General features: G+C 40.7%; 3 protein-coding genes across 9 annotated transcripts; 1 reads left to right on the top strand and 2 right to left on the bottom strand.

The window, feature by feature from the left end:
* Nucleotides 1-2,200: 2,200 nt before the first annotated feature.
* LOC127755594 (ATP-dependent DNA helicase Q-like 2) lies at nt 2,201-13,591 on the top strand. Of its 7 annotated transcripts, XM_052281276.1 has the most exons (21): nt 2,202-2,492; nt 2,904-2,979; nt 3,658-3,878; nt 4,275-4,421; nt 5,247-5,462; nt 5,901-6,005; nt 6,090-6,194; nt 6,576-6,698; nt 7,659-7,747; nt 8,624-8,660; nt 8,768-8,801; nt 10,093-10,145; nt 10,224-10,301; nt 10,384-10,449; nt 11,046-11,112; nt 11,187-11,240; nt 11,418-11,525; nt 11,662-11,741; nt 12,631-12,709; nt 12,967-13,184; nt 13,287-13,591. In XM_052281276.1, exons 2-21 carry the CDS (start codon nt 2,913-2,915, stop codon nt 13,461-13,463), a joined length of 2,124 nt encoding a protein of 707 aa, XP_052137236.1. In that variant the 5' UTR covers nt 2,202-2,492; nt 2,904-2,912; the 3' UTR covers nt 13,464-13,591. The 7 variants fall into 7 exon arrangements, 6 of the variants coding, with proteins under 6 accessions (XP_052137239.1, XP_052137240.1, XP_052137236.1 ...); XR_008013049.1 differs by lacking the exon at nt 13,287-13,591 and having other exon boundaries at nt 2,201-2,492; nt 11,662-11,823; nt 12,967-12,982; XM_052281274.1 differs by having other exon boundaries at nt 11,187-11,525.
* A 907-nt stretch (nt 13,592-14,498) lies between these two features.
* LOC127755595 (probable pyridoxal 5'-phosphate synthase subunit PDX1.1) lies at nt 14,499-15,651 on the bottom strand. The gene has a single exon (XM_052281281.1). The coding sequence runs from the start codon at nt 15,569-15,571 to the stop codon at nt 14,633-14,635; it is 939 nt and encodes a 312-aa protein (XP_052137241.1). The 5' UTR covers nt 15,572-15,651; the 3' UTR covers nt 14,499-14,632.
* A 1,682-nt stretch (nt 15,652-17,333) lies between these two features.
* On the bottom strand, nt 17,334-20,116 carry LOC127753664 (GDSL esterase/lipase WDL1). Its single transcript, XM_052279078.1, has 6 exons — nt 19,692-20,116; nt 18,960-19,037; nt 18,360-18,500; nt 18,221-18,297; nt 17,967-18,116; nt 17,334-17,870 (listed from the first exon to the last, which is right to left on the bottom strand). Exons 1-6 carry the CDS (start codon nt 19,812-19,814, stop codon nt 17,657-17,659), a joined length of 783 nt encoding a protein of 260 aa, XP_052135038.1. The 5' UTR covers nt 19,815-20,116; the 3' UTR covers nt 17,334-17,656.
* Nucleotides 20,117-22,847: the final 2,731 nt, after the last annotated feature.

Raw genomic sequence — 22,847 nt, 5'->3', positions numbered from 1 at the left:
CGAGCCTGTTTAGATCCCATCCTAGAATTTTACACCCTGTCACATCGAACGTTTAAACACCTGCATAAAGTATTAAATATAGGCTTAAAAAACTAACTGCACAGATTGCGACTACTTTGCGAGACAAATTTTTTAAGCCTAATTACTCCATGATTTGACAATGTGGTGCTATAGTAAACATGTGCTAATGACGGGTTAATTAGGCTTAATAAATTCGTCTTATGGTTTACTGGCGGATTTTGTAATTAGTTTTCTTATTAGTGCCCCAACTCCCCGTGCGATACCCTATATAATATCCGATGTGACACGTCAAAACTTTACACCCCTAGATCTAAGCACCCCCTATGATGGCAAAACTCTGCATTGCTTGTGGAGGCTCTGATGATGTATACAGGGGGAGCCCCAAATCGCGCCAATATGATCTGGCACCTGAATAGCGACTCAAGCAGCTCTGGTCTACTTGTGATCTCATGATCATCAACATCGATCTGCTCTCGGTCTCCCGTTACTGATCGAGATAAGATCGGTAGAAGGGCTTTGAAATATATCGGACGTTGTCGGAGGGTAAACTCCTCAAGCGGGGGACTGTGGGGGCCCCTCTTTTGGTTCGGACCGGGGACACGGGTGAAGGTTTGAGAGATGAAGGGAAGGTGATGCAGAGGGGGTCGGGCCCCTCGGGAGCAATGGGGACACAAACGGTCTATACAAGTTTGGGCCACTATGGAAGCGTAATACCCTACTCCTGTGTGTGGTTGGATCTGGTGAGGAAATAAAAGCGCTTTCCGCCCTCCGTCCCCCTTTTCCCCCACGCATGGACATCTTTTTATATGTTAAGGGGTTACCAATAATATTCTTTATAGGTAATTAATGTGTATCTTGTCCTCTCGACGTGTGAAGCCATGCGCGCCTTACCGTGACATGGGCCCCATCCCATCATGCCGAATGACGTGGGCGTCCGCCCATGTCATTCCTCCTTAAATGTCGATGATTTCTGGCCGTCCGGCTCCACCACAGGGTAGGGATCTCTCGAACGGACTGGCGTGGAGAAAATGTTGGTCCGAGTCCAAGGGAGAGGCAAAAAAACCCCTCATTAATGGCGACGGGACGGGGCAGACGCAAGCCATGTCCCCTGCTAGCAGCAGGCACGTGCGCATAGTGCCCTGTCCTATGCCTATCCGTCGTCACATCGGTCATTCCCGCTGCAAGCGACCTGTTAGTGTGCATGCTCGCCACATTAAATGTGGCGTGCCGCAGCAGACAGGACCTCATTAAACGCGGTAGTTGGGCGCTGGGAATGCAAGCCCATGGCACACACGTGAATCAGAGCGAGGAGGGGCTCAGGACGGGCCGACCCTTGGCTCGGGAGGCAGCCACCGCTCCAACCCCGGGCCCGACCCCCCTCGGGGGCGCCACGTGGGTTTGGGGCGGCCTTCTCCCTCTGTACGGGGTACCCCCGGGCCCATATCACCGACGGACGTAGATTAGGTTTGCTTTAAAAGTGGCCCACAATTTTACATAGATTAGATTTTCTTTAAAAGTGTCCCACAATTTGATTTTGTCATCTACGGTGGTGATAATACAATCTAGCAAATCAACGACCAGATTTTTTTTGATTAATGGGAGAACTCGTATAAACTGCCCGATTAGTATAGGTACTTTTCCTTTTCCAGAAAGGGTACCCTCGTAATTTATATATCCTATATAGTTAGAACCAAAAGGTTGACATGCATAGGGCCACATACTTACTTAATGTAGTTATATTATAATAAATCTAAATATCCATTAGAACCATACATGTCACCTAGATAAATTATAGACACATTAGATTTTTCTCATGTTTGGTATATAACAATTTATGTGTCATATACAATCAAAATTTTAAATCACCAACTATCAAGCTTAAAATATTATCTTTTTATATATTATAATTTCTTTTCTTAAAGCTTTTTTTACGTATTTCTAAATTTTTCCGCTGCAACGCGCGGGGTAATCGCTACACCCCTGGTTTGACTTTTTACTTAATCAAACTTTGTTAAATTTGACTAGGTTTATAGATAATTTAGCAATAATCAAATCAGTTTTATTAAATTTAATATGGATATATATTGATAATGTGTTTGTTTTACGTTAAAAATACTAAAGTTTGCAAGGAAAAAAAGTAAAACGACTTGTAATAAGGAGTAGTAGTATTTATTCATCTTCTTCCCCGCACCGCACCTCGGCTCTACCTACCTCTCCCGATTCCCCAATCTGCGGTGTGGTGTGGTGCGGTGCGAGCCGGACGCAGGCGTCGCCTCGCCTCGTCGCGCGCGCGGCTGTAGAGAGAGAAGCCTCGTAGACACCCTAGCCTCCTCCACCGGCCTTGCCCTCCTCGCGCGCACGGCCTCCTCCACCGGCCTTGGCCTCCTCGCGCGGACGGCGGGCGGGGCGTGCAGGTTTGGGGGAGTAGCGACGGTGACGCGCCCGACCTCCGTCCACCTGCCTCCATATCGGTTCGGTTCGATTCACCACCTAACTGTTGTGTTGCTTTGATTTTGAAAAGATGGATGTGCTATGTGGTATGCCCTAGACTATTTTTAAAAAGAAGTACTTATTATGTGGCAGAATGAGGATTCTGTATTTCTGAAAATGGACCAAATCAGCCTCTAACTGGTTCTCTTGAACAAATGCCATATATATGCCGATCGATGCTTGTTATACATGGACATGTCAGTATTAATTTACCTCAATTGTTTAACTATAATTAGGTCTTGTGTTTTGATGTTGGGTCCGAGTATGCCTTTTGATAGTCCCAACTCAAAGTGTACAATTCTGTTTCATGGACTCTAACTCAATACTCGTTTTTAAGGCAGTGGGTAAGCTAAGAAAGTCAGTTGCCTTTTTTTTCCCTTGTCATTGTGCAGGGCTGCAGCATGTATGAGGAAGACAACATTCAGGGAGAATTGTTACTCGTTCAGGCAGAACTTGATGACATCCAAGGTCACCGCTAATCATGCATATTCTGCAATATGTGCTATCCCTTTGATTCATAAACGTTCCTCGGATGAGATCAAGTGATTAACCCTTCTGTGTAATACATAAATGGGAGGCAGGGGTTTCTAGCTCACCATATCTAAGTGCAGTTGAATTAAATTATAGCAAGTACAACAATTTTCGGGGGTTAGATTGGCATCTCCTGCTCCGTTTTTCTCATTGATGAATATTTTATCACTGTCTATATTACATCACAAATACTAATTGTTATAAATCCATAGGTACTTTCATACAAATAATACAAAACCACATCCCTCTTTAGTCTTTAATTTTTGCCGGGATTCATAATATTTTTGCCGGGACTATTTAGTCTTTAATTTACATGAAGTCTAATTATCACCTTACACTATGATGAAACAAATCAACTATGCCTATATAAATATGCTGCTAATGTCATTATGTATCTTCACTTGCATTAATTTACATGAAGTCTAATTATCACCTTACACTATGATGAAACAAAGCAACTATGCCTATATAAATAGGCTGCTAATGTCATTATGTATCTTCACTTGCATTATGATCAGCAGTGGCCACCTTTTCCTTTGTGGTGCTAGTGCTCTGTTATTTCCTCATATTACAAATTATCCTTTTGTTTTGCTCACTTAAATTCATGTTTCTCAGGGCAAATTAGTGCACTGATTGATCGTCAAGAGGAGCTGTATGAGCGTGAATCACAGCTGAAAGCTATGCTCGAAGTATCTAAAGCATCCAACAACACAATTAATAATACCCCTTCAGTTGGTCCAAAAGATTGGTCTGGGAGCTTCTTATGGGACTCTCGGGCTGATGATGTTCGTTTTAATGTATTTGGGATTTCTTCATACCGGCAGAATCAAAGAGAGGTAAGGTTAGTAGAAGTTATCTATATTTTTATGTTGGACACTGCTTAAACAACTAAGAAGAGTAGAAGTTATCCTTTTTTTATGTTGGACACTGCTTACAACTACGAAATAAAATACAAAGTGAGATTCATATAATCATTTCATTTAGCGAAGAAACCATATATTTGGTGTGCTTCAGACATACATGGGCTGCTATATGTATTCTATTATTTATCATTAACTTGTGTGTTGCTCAAAAAGAAATAATCTTTTAGAATTATGTTACTATCCCCACATTCTTTCCCTTTTGTTCTCTTGGTACTGTTGAGCCTAGCCCTAGATGTACATACCACAACTTGCTATACTGCTTACAGTTTCTTTATTTTGCATCCTTTTAAGCATATTGCAACCTTCCAGATAATCAATGCCATCATGAGTGGAAGAGATGTACTGGTCATAATGGCTGCTGGTGGAGGGAAGAGCCTCTGCTATCAACTACCTGCTGTACTTCATGATGGAATTACATTGGTTGTTAGTCCTTTGCTTTCCCTTATCCAGGACCAGGTATTTAAGCTTTCAAGATCGTAGTTTTCACTGCATTTTCCAAGTCATCAAGTAGACAAAAGGACACCCATGGACATCACGTATGAGAGAGATAGGATAATATCTGTGTTGTCAAAGTTTTATCTGTCTGGCCTCTAGTGATCCCCCGCGTGTTATACTCACTGTCTCTGCCTATAATCTCTTCTAGAAGAAAAGAAGAGGAAAACAGCCAGAGCTCTGCCTATTCAATCAAGAAGAATATAAAGAAGCATATACATTTGCAGTCACAATTTGAAAACTAAAGCAATAACTAAGTCAAAACAACTAGAACTAATTCATTCCTCGCTATTTCCATTGGCTAATGACTATAATCTCCATTTTGAGGTTCATATCCAGTTCTCTGGTGCCCTCGTTCCCTAAAGTAGCCCACATGTCCATGTTGTCATCACCCCTCATGGGCTCATCGCAACATGCATAGCCTGCATCATCCTCGTGGCCTAGTACATTCTACATTGCTTCCAGCTGGCTGTCGTCATCAACACAGACTCCAGATCCAGCTATTCAAGCGCTATTAGACTTGTTCCCCTATCTCTATGCTGTGATTTTCTGCTTTCTTCTGTTCTCTTCTTCTCACTTCTACTCTCTACTATGTTTCTCTCTGGTTCTCTTCTAACTCTTTGCTCTCTGCTCAGCCTTTCTTTAAGTCTCTTGTCTTCTCCAGGCAATGCCTGTACACCTGCCTAGTCTGCTTGCTGACATGGTGTTGTCTAGGCCACCATGACTACCATGAGAATTTATTTTATCTTGTATATGATCATTACCATTATTTGATTTGTTCAATTCTAGGTCATGGGACTAGCAGCTTTAGGTATACAAGCATACATGCTGGCTTCAACTACCAATAAGGAAGTCGAGAAGTTCGTCTACAAGGCGCTTGATAAAGGTGAAGGAGAACTGAAGATATTGTATGTGACACCTGAAAAGATATCCAAAAGTAAAAGGTTCATGTCTAAGCTTGAGAAATGCCACCATGCAGGGCGTCTTTCTCTCATTGCAATAGATGTGAGTTTTTTACCACACAATAAAGCATGTTTACTCTGATTAAGGTTGGATGATGTGCTTGTACATGCTTTTGCTTACTCTGTCTCTCTTAAGAATATTGTTTTGCTTTGAGTGTGTTTTACTATTTAAATACTAACCCATCCCTCTTGGACTAGAAAAAATGATTTGCAAAAAAAACGAAGAAGACTTGTTGCCATTGTCTACTACTCGTGCTAATCACTTGTACAAAATGAGCAGTTATGATGAATTGGTTTATTCACTGTTCACATTTTATAAGTTATTCATATTGGTTTTTAGTTTTTATTATGTTTCTCATCATATAATGATCTTATCAAGTGTGAGCATAGCTAGTTGACATATGTTTTAAGCAGTTAAGCACATGTGTATCTAGAGTCTGCGATTACCAATTTATCATTGTAATTAAGTGTTATCATGCAGGAGGCACACTGCTGTAGTCAATGGGGCCATGATTTTCGCCCAGACTACAAGAATCTTGGCATTTTAAAGGTCCAGTTTCCCAGTGTTCCTATGATAGCTTTAACTGTGAGTTGCGAAAATAATATCCATTTTTTACTATAATTAAATTTTAACTGTAATGTGAAATAAGGCCTGCTTCTTTTTTTGCAGGCAACTGCGACAAGTAAAGTGCAAATTGATTTGATAGAGATGCTTCATATCCCTAGATGTGTCAAGTTTGTCAGCACAATTAACAGGCCCAACCTTTTCTATAAAGTATGCCTTTTCTCAATTTCAAATCGAGGAAAATCCATCCATACCACAGATTTTGCCAAATTCAGAGAATACCACAAAATTTGGGAAGTGCCAATTAATACCACAACTTTTGCCAACACTTCCTATCTGTACACTGAGCTAGAGAAATGTCACTTTGCCCTTCTTCCTCACCTAACCTTCAATTTTCTATCCTTTGCCTGAGTTTGAGTTGCTGCTGCCAGCTTGAGCAGCCACTGTTAGGAGCGAGTAGATTCACCCCAGTAGTCAGTAGACTTTTTCTTAAATATAAGAAAGTGCAATGCAGAAGAATGAAGATGTGAAGAGAACATTTCACTAGTCTTGTATAGTTGTATTTGCCTTTAACATTCTTTTGCTATTCAGGTATTTGAGAAATCACCAGTTGGAAAGGTCGTCATTGATGAGATTGCAAACTTTATAAGTGAATCGTACCCGAATAATGAATCTGGGATTGTTTACTGCTTTTCTAGGAAGGAATGTGAACAGGTTAGTATAGTCACTGATGAATGCTTCAAGTTTCTTTTATTTGCTGACATGTGATTTGGTTGGATAATCCACTATCTGTAACTTTTGAATTTCTATTCAATTCTGGTTTGTGTTTTACAGTCTTTCACATGCTACACTATCTGTCAGTTCATATATATTCGATTTGCTAGATGCTAAATTTAACATAGGGTAGCTGCGGTAAAGATTGGAGCAATAAGAGATTGGTAATGGGTCAAGGCCCATGGGTTCTTTCACAACCATACCTGCCCTCATATTTTTAGGTCAAAAATGTATAAAATTTCAGCCCACCCCATTTTAGACCAGGCCCTCAAATTTTGTAGGCTAAATAGTTGGGCCCATTACCACCCCTAGACACTGGTGCATGATAACATTGCATTTTGTTTTTGATAAAATTATATGCTATTGTTGTTTTATGAAACGCCCATCTAAAGATGCAGCAAGGTTACAGTTTTGAACAAATAGTTGCTGTTTCGTGAAATTTACTCTTTATATAGTTAAAAATGGGCAGTGGTTGAAAGCCATGTCTTGGACTTCTCTACTTTACTGACTGCACATTGTCAACTTTAGTTCTCTCAATGCAAACATAAAGCTAACATGAACTACATTCTGAAAATAAGAATTGACAAGTAACATCTTCCATTTATGGGAATAAATGTTTGCAAAGTATGATTTCATTGGTTGCATCTTCCATTTACTAAATATTATGGCTTACCATTTTCAGTTACCATCTGAATTTATAATTGTTAGAGATTCTTTTGATATGCACTATGCCTAACACATGATTGCTGCATCTATATCTATACTATATCCTAATGCTGTGTTTCATGGTTAGTCTTCAAGGACTTTCTTGTATTCTAAAATGGCCATCCGCTGACCAACAGTATCTCTCACACTGCTTCATCAACTATTTTATAATTCTGTGCTTTTACTGACAAACAGGTCGCAAAAGAATTGTCTGAAAGGGGTATTTTAGCAGATTATTATCATGCAGATATGGATGTTATTTCTCGTGAGAAAGTTCATATGCGGTATGCTCAGAATTTTTTTTATCCTTGTTTGTTACTTTGAGATGAACTTTATTTGGTCTTGTACATTTATAAGCAACATATGTAGTACATACTGATCAACAAGGTTGAATTGTCTCTCTCTGAACATGCTCACTTTTGAATAATCACATGCATATAACTGCAAAGTATGGAATTTATATGTAATAGGAGAGTTCCTCTTCAACTTCATACAGGTTTCTCTCTGAACGAATAAATTAAACATTTTTAAACTGTATAAATTCTTCATTTGCTATGTATGTTTGTGCGTGAAAGCTTTAGCTACCAATATTATTCTTATAATGTTTAATAATTCTAATATTAAAATCACAGTAACCAGAATGAACCGGTGGTTTAACAGAGCAAAAAGAAAGCGGAACGTAGCTCAGCTCGGTTCAAGATGCTAAATAGTTCAGGTAAAAGAAAAACAGCATAAATGGAATGTTGTATATGACCCGTGCAACCGTGCTAGTTGGAGCAAACTTGCTGTCTTTTGTGGACAGGCTAACTCTCCTACCACCTCTTTTCCTTGGCTATACTTGCACCAGAGGAATTAAAAAGAATGAATGTGCAGTTTCTCAAAATGTCTACTTTTAATTACTATTGTCCAACTGCTCAACCCCTTATTGGATTACAGCTGCCTGATCTATGAGTAGCATGTTTCTGATTTAGTTGAAAATACAAATCTGTGTTGTTAATCACCTTTAAATGTTTTTGGACCTTGTAAGTATGATGCAATGATGCATTCAACAGTAGTTTTGTACATTGAAATTTCTATGACTGTAATTCTGTATCGCCATTGTAATTTGATGTTGAGCTCTTATGGTTGCCGACAATTTTGTGAACCGTTTCTTTCAACAGCTGGAGCAAAAGCAAATTGCAGGTCATTGTTGGAACAGTATGCATCCACCCCCCCCCCCCCCCTCGTCTATGCCCCCCTCTCCTCTCTCTCTCTCTCTCTCTATCTCTATCTCTAACATTCAAGTTTTGTATTAATTTATGTAGGTGGCATTTGGAATGGGAATCAACAAGCCAGATGGTGCGTTAAGTTTTGGTCTTTCATCATAATGATGACATATGATGTGTTCAAGATGTAGATGTGCACTTATCTAATCTAATTATATGGTACCAGCAGGATTAAACAGATGGGGATTAGCCCGTCATTGATCGCAGGTCATGGGAAACAGTCGAAACCCTGTAGATGTTATTACAGGTAGTAAAAATATTAGGAAACTTAAATGTTTGGTAAAACATGAAGAACTGTGTTTCAAGGCGGCCAAAATTTCCAACTATTTAGTAAATTGCCCCATAAGTCTCTAAATTTGCAAGGTGCAAGTTGGTCCATTATCTTAGAAGCTGGAAACGTTCTAACTTGTATGAATGATTCAAATAGATTCAGAGCTGGTGCTTAACCAGCGTCAGGAAGATAACCTGGCGTGTCAGCTACTGGAGAAGGGATGTAGATTTAGACTGGGAGAGAACATAGGGGAGAGAGATTAGACTAATTGATTTTCATTGCTTAATAATAATAGACACAATTCCTTCCTTATATAGATGGAATTTAACTTGACCCCTAAGTAAGGACTCGATCTAATCTTATCTCTAACTAGACCTCAATCTAACTTATCCCTATCCGAAGTACACGTGGTCGGCCTGTCGACCCGATGATCATGACACTAGAGACACCTCACCACAGTTTTTAGGGAAACCCTCCCTATAATTCATTTGAAATATATTCTTTGTCGCATATCAGAGTGATGAGACAGGCTGCTGTTCTTTCTGACTATGAGGTTACAGGGAAGATATGAGAAAGAGTAGTTGGGGAGAGAATGGGAGAAAGAAGAAATGTCATATTTGTTTCCACGCGCCACTTCACATAAGTGTCTAAGGCCACATGGATGCCTTGTCAAACCAACTTTTGATCTATTTGAACCAATATGTGTTCATGGACTAGTTTTCAGTTTATTTGCATATTTGAATCCACTTGCAAACTTTTCGAAGTACTGTATGATATCATCTTTCACTCGTTCTTTCTCTTATATCCTCTCACAAATCTGACTTACTGGAACTAGTTAGATTTGTGCTATGGCATAGTTCATAATTATTTGGACAATCCATATACTATATGTTCCCATGCTCCTTCGTTGTCCTAGAATATTTCAGCATAGGCTTCTCAAATAAATTGCATGTCTTTTGTATACTGTGACTACAATTAGTTTTTGAATTACCGATAAGTAGCAGTTACAGACTGGTGATATCGAACAAATTGGACTATTATGTTTGCAATTACATATCTAAGAAATAAATTAAATCTCATTTTGTTTCTGTAGTCAGGTTTGTGATTCACCACAGCCTTAGTAAATCTATGGAAACATACTACCAGGTACATCTAATTATTTAACCAACTTTCTTCTTTTCTCTGACTGCGTGGTCCATTTTAAATAGATCTTATTGATTTTAGGAAAGTGGAAGGGCAGGGAGAGATGGACTACCTTCAGAATGTATTCTGTATTATCGACCTGGTGATGTTCCACGCCAAGTAAGACTAAAGATGTCTTCCTTTTTCTCTTGGTGTGGCTTCTTGCTTCCTCTTATCGATATGCTGTTTTTTCAATGAGCAGAGTTCAATGGTCTTCTATGAAAACTGTGGCCTGCAAAATCTTTATGACATAGTACGATATTGTCAGGTAAATTCCCAGTGCTCCGCCAAAATGAATAATATTTGATTTTCTTAATTCTTTATACCCTCAACATAGATTTTGTTAGTCTCAGTTCCGCCCCTTTTCTACTCATAACTGTACAACAAAGTCATTTATGTATAATCTCACACTGCTGTTTAAGTGATCAATCCAACTGAACTTCCTGCCTGGAATTTTGTACAACACTCCAAAAATAACTTCCACTGAAAATGTACAGGAGCATAGGGATCAATATACCTTTCCACAGAAAATGGACATCATAACTTGCTGTCGGATCTCTCTCTCTAGGAATAAAACATGCAATAGGTCCTGAGATAACATAGGACAAAAGTTGTTCATACAACGAAAAGTAATATTGTAAAGTTTTATTGCAATATACTTATACTAGAGTCCTACTCGGAACTGTGTGAACAGACTTAGGCCTATATAACAAGTAATAAAGATTAGGAAATAGTTTGAAGCTCATTAACTTACATGACCTGAGCATGCTATATTTGCCATAATTAGCTTTTTTCTGAACATCCAACATGGTTATCTGTAGTTTATTCACATTTATTTCTGATCGTAAGCTCGCCTGTTTATAGTCTAAGAGGAGCTGTCGTCGTGGTGCTTTCTTCCGGCATTTTGGAGAGGCTGCACAAGATTGCAATGGTGTTCTCTCATTACTTTCTGAGTACATGACTAAACTTCTGGATTTATCATACTTAAACAGTTTCTTCTTGTAGGAATGTGTGACAACTGCACTTCTAGTCTTGAGCTCAAGGAGATAGACGCTACCCGTATGATGATTTTACATCAGCTTGAAAATTTTACTGTTGCACTGAATTACATACTTGATACTTGCATGTTCTTTAGTTTATATTTTTACAAAATGGTATTTTTGGGAGACATATTTCTTGGAAAGATTTTGTGTATGTATATTTATACTTCGATTGTTTCTATGACTTATTGTACAGACCATACTAAAATTATCGTTTCGCTTCTACATGATATCCAACTTAATGACCAAAGAGCTACATTGTTGCAGCTGGTTGATAAGTTCAAGGCAAAGTGGAAAGATTTAGGTGAACTTCCTCCAACCAAACACCCTTTTTTGTGTGATTCAAGTTGATGATTCATTTAATTTATACCATTTGCCTGCATAAATATTGAATGACCCAGAAAACAGTTCTGATATTACTACTGATCATGGATAAGCAGGTTGTTCAAATGAGTCCATTGATCTTAAGAAAGAAGGCATTGAACAGTTGGTAGTTCAACTTATACTCGATCGGGTTTTGGTATGTGTGACTGCAAATACTGCCATGCGAATTCACAAGTTTATTAATGGTGATTAATGTCCATTATGAATCTCACATTCAGGTTTATAATTCACCTAGTACTGCTACTATTGAAACATTTATTTGGAGTACTTCACTTGTAACATTAAATGTATGTTTATATAACTACTGCAAGTTCTATAAGAACTACTTCAACCATGGACAAGGGCTGAGCACCACACACTCCAGACCCAGCCCAAAATCCAAGACCATGGTGTAATACCAGATCTGGTTTAGTTGTATATTTATTGGTTTGTTTTATTTTTATTTTTTTCTGTATCTTATAATGGTTTTATATTCCCCCCATTTGTAAATGTAGCTGTGTAAGACAGCAGAATAAGAACCAGGTTCCAGTGGTTGCTATACTCCTGGCTACTAGCTGGGATTTCATAAACTTGCATAAACCAACTGGTTTTGGGAAACCCTGTAGATTTGAAATGAGCATTTTGCTTTGATAATGGCAATGTGGAAAATAGTGCTACCTTTTTTCTGGTTAACTACACGACACATTCTCTATAATTACCATGCTGCATTGTCTTGTGGTCAAAATAATTATATTTTGCCACTAATGTTTTGAGAAAAAAAATCAATAAACGTTTTGAAGCAAAGGTGTTTGTGCTTGTATTGTGGCCATCCCCAATCTTTGTTTTCCAAAAATGAAGCTTTTGCTTTTATAATCTTATATATCAATAAAAAGCAGTAGCAAGATCATAACATTATGAAACTATTTTAACAAAAAGTCTAATAATATGGTCTTCACATTTTCATAGCTTTAGCTGCTTTCTTTGTTTGCCTCAAAGACCTTGATTTGATTTGCAATGATTACTGAAGAACTGTTTATCCCTCTTAGAAAGAAGAATTTCAGCATACAGCATATGCAACCAATGCATATGTTGCCTTGGGACCACTGTGGAAGCCAGCACTACAAGGTAAATGTTTCTTTCTCGTGAACTTTCCATCTTATTTTACGAGCGATGGATGAACATCTTATGTGTAAAGTTCAACGCTTGAACACACCACTATCTTTGTTATTGCTAGATGGATTGTGACCGTACACTAATTAAAATTCTGGCCCTTGACCTGCCTTAAACTTTGAGGTTTTTCTTGATGTGGTCATGTGTTCATGTTTGGATAATTTAGGAAATTGTGGAACGTATGTGAATATGTTTTTTTCGTATATATGCAGGGAACAGACCGGTCAAGCTTAGCGTTGCCTTTCACTCTCAGGATAAAGGTAGTGGATCCAAACGGACTAAGCGCAACCAGATGAGTAATTTGGAAGCTAAGCTTGATGACCTGCGGAGAGAGCTCTCTTCCAGTAATGGAGGCGTATTCCCACATGCTGTTCTTTCTGCCCAGCAAATTTCCCTCCTGAACCGCCAAAAACCAACCACTGTTGCTGAGGTGAGGTTTGGTTCAAATATTCTCTTATCCTACTTAGTGCTATCCTAAGTGTATATATGGACCGTCTCTAATTAATATGTACATTTTATCTGTGGCCTGCAGCTTGAAAAGCTTATAGGAAAGGTTAAGACAGGTAAGTACGGGAGCGCGATCATTGAGCTCATGCTGTTACATGTCGATTCAGAAGTAGCCGGAGGAAAGGCCTGTGCATCGAAGAGGCAAAAGAAAGATAAGAAGGATGTTATTTGTGTTGAGAGTAGCGAGGAGGAGGATGTTTAAGCATTATCATAGTTTTTCTTTTGAAGGCTAACGAGGCAAATTTATTGTTGAACCTTGAGTGAATCTTGAGTTGTGTTGGGATTTAAATGAGTTCTGAAATATATGTAGTTGAGGAATTACAGTGTCAAGCTAAGGCAAATATGGAATATCTAGGGAATGTTTTGGTTTATTGTCATTTTCAACTTTATCAGACTTGGTATTTTTTAGAAAAAGCAATAAACCATCGTCCGCTAATTAGCTATCATATCACAATTTGATAATTACATAAGTTAACTTATAAAAAACTATACCAAAATTTGACAATCCTTCAAATCGAACACATTCTAACATTGGCCGTTTTTAGTTCCATGCCCAAAATTTTTTTAATGTATATGGACACACATTTAAAGTATTAAAAGTAATCTAATAACAAAACAAATTATATAATCCTACTGTAAACTGCGAGGTGAATTTATTAAGTCTAATTAATTAATCATTAGTAAATGTTTACTGTAGCACCATATTGTCAAATCATGGCGTAATTAGGCTCAAAATATTTGTCTCGTAATTTACATGCAAACTGTGCAATTGGTTTTTTTTTCCGTCCATATTTAATGCTCCATGCATATGTCCAAACATTTGATATGACATTTTTAGCCAAAAATTTTTAGAATCTAAACACACCCGTTACTAAAATTTTGTAGCATTATCATATTTTGGTAAGGTTGACTTTTTTTTTCTTTCAAACCCTATTTGGGAGAGCTTGAAACTAGTACAACTCTCAGAATCTCTGGCTCAGAATTCTTCCCGAAATAGGGCCTGACTGATGTTATAGACCGGAGAGGTCAGAAAGGCAGCATGTTGGAAATCAAAGATGATACAATATCCCAACACGTTGGAATGAAACTTGGGAAATAAAAATGGAAATTCAACAAAACTTGAAGGCAATTTGGCATGGTAATGAGTGGTGGCGGCAGTAGAGAAGTGCTATTGCCAATTAGTAGTACTCCAGTAGCAATGAGGAGAAACTAATTAACTAATAATAATGGCAGCAAAAATCATCCATTCTCCAGTCCATTGTGAGGAGAAAATTAGTGAGAGAAGACGATTGTTGATTCACATTCACCATCCACCGGTGCGGAGCTGAGAGAGAAGAGGAGAGAGGGAGCAGGAGCAGGAGCAGGAGCTGCTCAGTGGGAGCGGGCGGCGTAGCGCTCGACATTTTGGTCGTTGAGGTTGATGCCGACCATGGCGTCCCCGAGGCCAGCGCTGACGTCGGCGAGGATCTCCGGATCGCTGTAGTGGGTGACGGCCTGCACGATGGCGCGGGCGCGGCGCGCGGGGTCGCCGCTCTTGAAGATGCCCGAGCCGACGAAGACGCCGTCGCAGCCGAGCTGCATCATGAGGGCGGCGTCGGCGGGGGTGGCGACGCCGCCGGCCGCGAACTGCACGACGGGGAGGCGGCCCAGCTGCTTGGTCTGCATGACCAGGTCGTAGGGCGCGACGATGCGCTTGGCGTAGGAGAAGACCTCGTCGTCGTCCATGTTGCGGAGCGCGCGGATTTCGCCCATCACGGAGCGCACGTGGCGGACGGCCTCGACGACGTTGCCCGTGCCGGCCTCGCCCTTGGTGCGGATCATGGCGGCGCCCTCGCGGATGCGGCGGAGGGCCTCGCCGAGGTCGCGGCAGCCGCAGACGAAGGGGACGCGGAAGTTGTGCTTGTTGATGTGGTGGGCGTCGTCGGCGGGGGTGAGCACCTCGCTCTCGTCCACGTAGTCCACGCCGATGGCCTCCAGGATCTGGGCCTCCACGAAGTGGCCTATGCGGGCCTTGGCCATGACCGGGATGGTGACGGCGCGCTTGATGTCGCGGATGAGCGCCGGGTCGGACATGCGCGCGACGCCGCCCTGGGCGCGGATGTCGGCGGGGACGCGCTCCAGCGCCATGACCGCGCAGGCGCCGGCCTCCTCGGCGAGGCGTGCCTGCTCGGGGGTGACCACGTCCATGATGACGCCGCCGCGCAGCATCTGGGCAAGGCCCACCTTGACGGAGAAGGTGGCGGCGGGGGGCTTGCAGGAGACCTTGCCGCCGCCGTAGAGGGCCACGACGCCGTCGTCAGAGGACGCCATCCTGTGGATCTTGCCCTGGACTGAGGTGGAGTGGAATAGTAGTGGATTGGTGGGATTTTTTGGCGATTTGGGATGGAATGTGATACTGATATGGTTGCGGTGGCCGTGCTCCTGGCCCCAAATGAAAACGTTAAGGTTTATCTTTCCCACGGACTTTCCCCATATTTCACTCAAATTTACTGTTTAAATTTTCAAAAACCGTCCCGAAATCTACTTTTATCCTGTATTGAAACCTCAAATTTATCTGGTTTTTGGTTGAAAGTTTCTTATCGAGTTAAAAATTTTCTAGTTTGAGCTGAATTTTTTTTCCGCACAAGTAGAAAGGGGGTGTATTTTTTTTTCCGCACATGTAGAAAGGGGGTGTTTAGATCTAAAGGTGTAAAGTAGAGTGTCGCATGGGGTGTTCGTGCACTAATAAAAAAATTAATTACAGTATCCGTCAAGTCGAATTTATTAAGCCTAATTAATCCATCATTAGCACATGTTTACTGTAACACCACATTATCAATTAATGGAGCAATTAGCCTTAAAAGATTCATCTCGCAAAGTAGTCGCAATATGTGCAATTAGTTATTTTTTTTAGCCTATATTTAATACTTCATGCAAGTGTTTAAACATTTGATGCGACAAGCTATAAAATTTTGGGTGGAACCTTAAGTTTCTATTTTGAATCATTTGTTTTTTACAATTCTTAGTTGAAAGTTTTCATATTTTTCGAATAAAATTTTTACCAGAGTTTAAAGTTACTAGGATTTTAAAAACAAGGGGTGTATGCACGGTATACTACCATAATCCGACTTCTTATCGTATCAGATATGGGAACACGGCTGCAGGTAGCAAAAACCCCAAATAGAGACATCTGCGTGATCACGGCCCTGACTCCTGCCTGGCGCACCTGCGCACGATAGCAAACCGCCCACACAGCACGTTTATTTCTGGTAAAACTTAACGAAAGCCTCAACTTTGTAAAGGTTAGTGGCACAGTTTAGGGGTAAAACCCAAATTATTGACCAATTTAAGCTAAGCACGACTTGTCTGCAAATTTTATGGCCGGAGGATTATTGGGCACGAATTCTATAGGTAAAATTTTGCATCAAAACAGGACTTCTCCCAGTCCCAAGATCATTATAATACTCTATTTTAATATAGGCTTTGCTGACAGAGTAGATTGTACACAAGCCAGATGGTATTCTTTATCTTCTTGTTTTTTCAGGGCGAGCCCTGCTCGGCTCCGTTCTTTTCTCCAACAAAAGTTGGATGAAATTAGATATTCATAGTACGCTTTTCAAAGTGCTAAACGGTACGTTTCGTACGAAAACTTTCTATATGAAAATTACTCTAAAATATCATATAAATATATTTTTCAAGTTTATAATAATTAAAACTCGATTAATCATATATTAATACCACATCGTTTTGCGTAAAACACGTATTCTTTATCTTCATCTTCATCTATATGAGTTTCAAAGGGTTCCCAGGTGTAACTTTATTTCCTACCTACTCTTTTGAGTCTGAAATCCAAATAAGTCACATACTCCCTCAATAAGTCAGGGCCGTTTCATACTACAAGTCATTTAACCTTTTACTTAGTCAAATTTCGTTAAATTTGATCACGTTTATAGAAAAATATACTAATATTTTTTAATATAAATAAATATATTTAATTTTAAATTTTAAAAACTAATTTGGTATTGTAGATGTTGCTAATTTTTTCTATAAACTTAGTAAAACCTATATTTACCTAAGAAAAAAGCCAAACGACTTATAATATGAAACGGAGGGAGTAGTATATAGCGAAATGAGTCACATAGTATATAGCGAGATAATCATGTGCATTGTCTCACTTATGATATATAGCAGGCAGGGAGCAAAGCAGTTAATATCATCCTAAATCTGATTTTTTTTTTCAGCTCGATTGAGCTGAAGCCTAATCCATGACCCCTCGTCATCAGCTAGCATTAGACCCCTACATATATAGTAAGACCGAAGGGGATCTTAATTATGAATCATGCATGTAATGTTGCACGTTGGAGCATGCATGTATATGCTCCATCATGAGATACTGAGATTGAGACGAATGGAAGGTCAGTCCCATTGGATAGTCCTGTGGAAGGTCCAGTCGGAGGGGTTGACGGTGGATTGGCCGCTGGAGGAGACGAGATCATAGGGTGAGTCCTCCCCAAACTCTGTCGGCATCGCCTTCCAGTGCAGGCATGGATCCCACTCTGCCTCCTTGAGGATCCTCAGGATCTCTTCCACAACAATCTTGCTCCCTTCTTCAGACAGATGAAGCCCATCCCTGCACCCACCCACATTCACAAACAAACCACCAATTGATCCAAATAGATATGATACTGATCAGGAAATGGATGAATTATCAATCAGCAGCACTCACGTGAAGCAGGCCGTCGCCCAGTCGTCCCGTTTCTGCATAGCATTCCAAAGATCAACCACCTTCAGGTCCATCTCTTTGCATAGAGATACACAGGCTTCGGAGTATAGGCGGCAAGTTTCGTTTGTCCGCACTATCTCACTCAGGACAGTGCTGCATGGATTATATGCACAACATTTGAATCATACTAGTACTTTCCATTCAAATATCAACCAACAGATCCTAGCCAAGAAATTAAGATTATCCCTAATTTGCACCTGGTTGATTTTCGGAGCGTCTCCTCGTTAAGTGGTGGGCAGCTGAGGAAGATGACACGGGTCTTCTCAGACAAGCTCTGAACATAAAGGCAACAGTCAAGCAAGTTCACAAACGGTACAAGCAATTTGCATTCTGTACCTTCAGGTGGTCTGCGATCTTTCTCATGTTGTCTATGTACTCCTCTAGTGGCACATGAGGTCCAAGGCCGGATGAATGGGCAGCAACCGAATCATTGCCACCAAAGTAAACTATTACCAAAGAAGGTTGCACGGGCGAATCCTAAGACAAAAACGGAGTTTACAAAGTAAGTAAAACAGTCAGCTAAATTTGAACCTGCAAATCGTAATGAATAACATCATAGTAAATAAAATGTATTAATTCTGGACAATGATTCTCAAGACTATCTAGAAATTTGATGCTGAAAGTACTCCAGAAAATTGTTCTCTGGCACATTTGAAGAGTAACATAAATCATACAACAACTGAGCCACTAAATGATAGCCAACCTGCCTATTCCAAGCACGGAAACATAGAGCCAGATTTGTTCTTGTTAGATGAACAATGAACAAAAGAAGGGGATATCACTAAGATAAGAATCATCAGATTAGAAGGGAGGACCTAAGCAAGCATGTTAGTCAGGAAGTACAACCACAGTCAGTACCAACTACCCCCAACCAAGTTAAATCATCCACTCCACTTGATCTGGTCCTAGGGACAAGAGAAAAATGCCCATACGTACCTTGGGAAAAATTTTGTCAATGACTTGAAGGGCGCGCCTTGAGTTCCAACCAATATACCCTCTGAGAAGGATATCAGCCTGAATGAGTTGAGCATTAGTGAAATGTATAGTATAGTATAGTAGGAGACCGATTAATACACACATTATGCTGAAAATGGCACAAGCAAAACAGAGGGTATTTGTGGGTGGGTCGACCTGGGAACAGGACACTGATTCAAGCCAAAATGAACATGATAGATGCAACTACTCATAGATGCTCGGAAAATCCTGGCCTACAATAAGTCAACAGACAAGGAAGCATTTTTATCTTGAAAGACGTATGAGTTGTTTAAGACCGCCAATGGCCATAGAAAGGAAGTTTCGCTGAGCCCTATGTTTTGAGGCACTTGTAACCCTAGGTTTAGCAGTTTGTTTAAAGAACATCTCCCTCCCACTCCCAAGCAAGGGCAGACTGAAATCAGTTGCCCCGGAGTATATACCTTTAGATATAGCATACTTCCTCGTTCCTATCAAACTAACTCGAAGCCTTACAAGAAAACAAGACAAAGCATCTCTTGTATTAAAAAAAAAAGACTAGATTTACATTGGCCTAGGCATGAGGAATCAAGATGCGAGAAGAAAACGAATCTCCTATGGCAGATGGGTAGGAATTGAACAATCTAATATGAAAAATTTGGAGGACCAAAATAGTTAGTTGATGTGGTAGGGAGGGATGGGAGAGCAGAGAGAGACCTTGCGAGCGTAGATGTCTGCAAGGGCAGCGCCCCATCCGCCATTGCTGAAGCTGAACTGGACGATGGAGGAACCGAAGAGCACGAAGAGCGGCCGGCCTGGTGCCGGCGCAAAACCAAGCATCCTTCTTCCTATTCGAGATTGGATTGGAGAGTGGAGAGGGTGGTTCTTGATTTGTTCGATGGGAGCAGACAGAGAGCAGCAGCAGGTGGACCTCAACTGCACGCACGGCTGGATTAATGGAGAACAAGAGCTGTGCACAACAAAAAGAAAAAAAAAAGTGGCTTGTGCGATCTGTTTATTTAACCGGAGCTGGAGTAGTATACTCCGCGATCAATTGAATCGACCACGGTCTGCAGTGTACCATGGCTAAAGAATTTAAGGAGCAGAAAATGGCAGATACAACAGTACTGGTAGTAGTAGTGGTATTCCTACAACTACAATAGCAGCACACAGACCTCGGCACGGCAGGATGCTGAAATTTCTAGGTGGATTGGAGTTATTGCAGCGACATTAATAGTTGGATCCGGATCCTTTGCAATCTGAGCACTGTTTCTACAGTTTCACTCTCACTCTAGGAAAACAAATGTTTTAAATAGCGGGCTAAAACATTTAGCGATTAGCTTCTCAAACAGCTATAGCGGGCTAAATGGAGCTATAGCGGCTAAATTGTACATGAGAGCAAATAGCTAGAACCCTTCCCAAACAGCTATAGCGGGAGATAGCGGCAGCTATAGCGGGAGATTTAAAACCCTGAGTAAAACGTATTAGGCTTAACCCGCTGCATACCTTATATTCCCTCCGTCCCATAATATAAGGGATTTTGAGTTTTCGCTTGTATTGTTTGACCACTCGTCTTATTCAAAAAAAAATTTAGAATTATTATTTATTTTTTTGTGATTTACTTTATTATCCAAAGTACTTTAAGCACAACTTTTCGTTTTTTATATTTGCACAAATTTTTTTAATAAGACGAGTGGTCAAACAATCTAAACAAAAACTTAAAATCCCTTATATTATGGGACGGAGGGAGGACGGATTTGCTAAATATCATTCAACGGAAATTTAGACATTAAATTTTACAGATTTTAGATCGTTAGGTCCGTGCCAAAATTCGTGCACTATATTCTTCAACTCCAACGAGCTTATCCTTTTCTCCTACCCTAACGTCTATAATGCCCTAACTCCAATGAAGGACATATGGATTAGGATTTAGGGTTAAGGTTGGGTAGCAGGGGAGGTTGGGGAAGAGGGAAAAGAGGGGTCTCCCAAGGACATAGAGGGATGATTATGGGCGACGGAGGACCAACAATGGACGGTGGACATGGACGACCGATGAGGCATTGGCGGTGGTGTTAGAGCCACAAGGTCGGCAGTGGACAGCGCGTCGGTGTTGTTGGCGGGGGCTAATGATATGAGTGGTTAGGAGGTGACAACCTGTGATGACGGTTCTAGTGGTGAGTTGGAGATGGGGAAGACGACGGGGAGTGGGAACCACACAATCACTAGCTTAAGGAGGAGGTGAGGGGGGAGGAGGCCGGTTGGAGGGGCCTCTGGCGCTATTCATGCCTTTGGATAGCTGGTAAAGTGGTGAGGCAGCCGGGCTAAGAAATGGAGGGTTCTACAAAGTGGATCAATGCTGGTGCGAACTGTTGTTCAGATGGCGACGGGTTGATCTGGCATGAGGGAGGCACAACGCCGACACGAGATAGCGGCGGTGCAGCTGCGTCCTTCCAACAAGAGGTAGGTAGGGCACGTTGGAGGTGGCAATGAGATAGGGAGGTACTGATTTTGTGTTGCTTGTCGGGCCATCAACGCCGTCCTTAGGAATCCATATCTGCTAATGCTCACCTCCTTCCCTGTCGACACCATTTGGATCTGACTGTGGAGGTTCGGGCACTCTGTTGCCAACCACCTTCCACCAATGCAGCCCTAGCCACCGATGTCACCGTTGTGCTCATGAAGATTGCTGCTACCAGCTAAAGATAAGATCGGATTGCCTGCATATTTGGTGTTGAGGCCATCAACACCACCAACATCTTGGAGGTCCCATGGGGGTGCGGCATCCATGATGGTTATGTCCTCATCGGATTGGCTTCAATGGATAGGGTGGCAATATCTAGATGAATGATTGTTTACAGCTCACTTACTCTCCGATATTATCATCTAAATTGGTTTGGCGTCAGTCGTCAATGAAGGTATGTGAGAAATTTGGCCAGCACAATGATCAACCATGGATTTATTTCCTTTTCAGCAAGAGTAAGCCGTTAGGAAGAAACAATTTTTGTGAAGATTCTCACAAATCATTGATGGAAATTGTCTTTTTTCAAGTAGTTTTGTTGTCCTTAATCAAGCTGTGTTTTGTAATTCGCGATCATTCGTCATGTAATCTCACAGCAATAATTGTTATAGCTACTTCACGGAATGGATTTTATTATTAAAAAATATAATACATGGGAATTGAAGTAAAGGATGGAATGAATTTTATTACAGCTTCTGTGATAGTTTTGATGGAGATTAGAAGTCATGGAACCATGATCCATGAGTGCATGACTATGACCCATCATCATTCAGTTGGATGTAGGCATGCTGCCTCATCTACTCGAGTTTGGCTAAGGACCACCAGTCAGCCTCCGTTTCTTCAACCACGCCAGTCGACCATCACGGCATCACTACTACGAGGCCATTGCCATTCAATTCCAAACATATGAGTAGTTGCAGCTGCAGATTTGCAGGCTTGAGTTCTCAAAAAAGAAGAAGAAGAAGAAGATTTGCAGGCTTGCAGCGTGGCAATCACATTTAGGGTGTATTTAGTTCTCACCAAAATTAGAAGTTTGGTTAAAATTGAAACAATGTGACGAAAATGTTGAAAGTTTATGTGTATACGACAGTTTTGATGCGATGGAAAAGTTGGAAGTTTGAAGAAAAAGTTTGGACCTTACTACTACATCCATCCGAATAAATGCCCCCATGCAGAGCAAGCAGGTGGCAGTTGTTCTCTAGTGTTTGTATAGTGCTAGAGCAAGTTTAATTTATCTTTAAGTAATTATTATATTAGAGTATGTGAAAGTAGAGGATAAATATATTGGAACTAGATAAAGTAGAGAACAGTTGCATTGCGATTTGATAAAAGAGATAGTATTTTTTTTGTTGGTA

This window comes from Oryza glaberrima, chromosome 11 (genome assembly GCF_000147395.1).
Source record: "Oryza glaberrima chromosome 11, OglaRS2, whole genome shotgun sequence".
In the NCBI taxonomy this organism is placed as follows: domain Eukaryota; kingdom Viridiplantae; phylum Streptophyta; class Magnoliopsida; order Poales; family Poaceae; genus Oryza; species Oryza glaberrima.
Note: the sequence above shows the minus strand (reverse complement) of the source record. Positions and strands in the feature narration are given on the sequence as shown.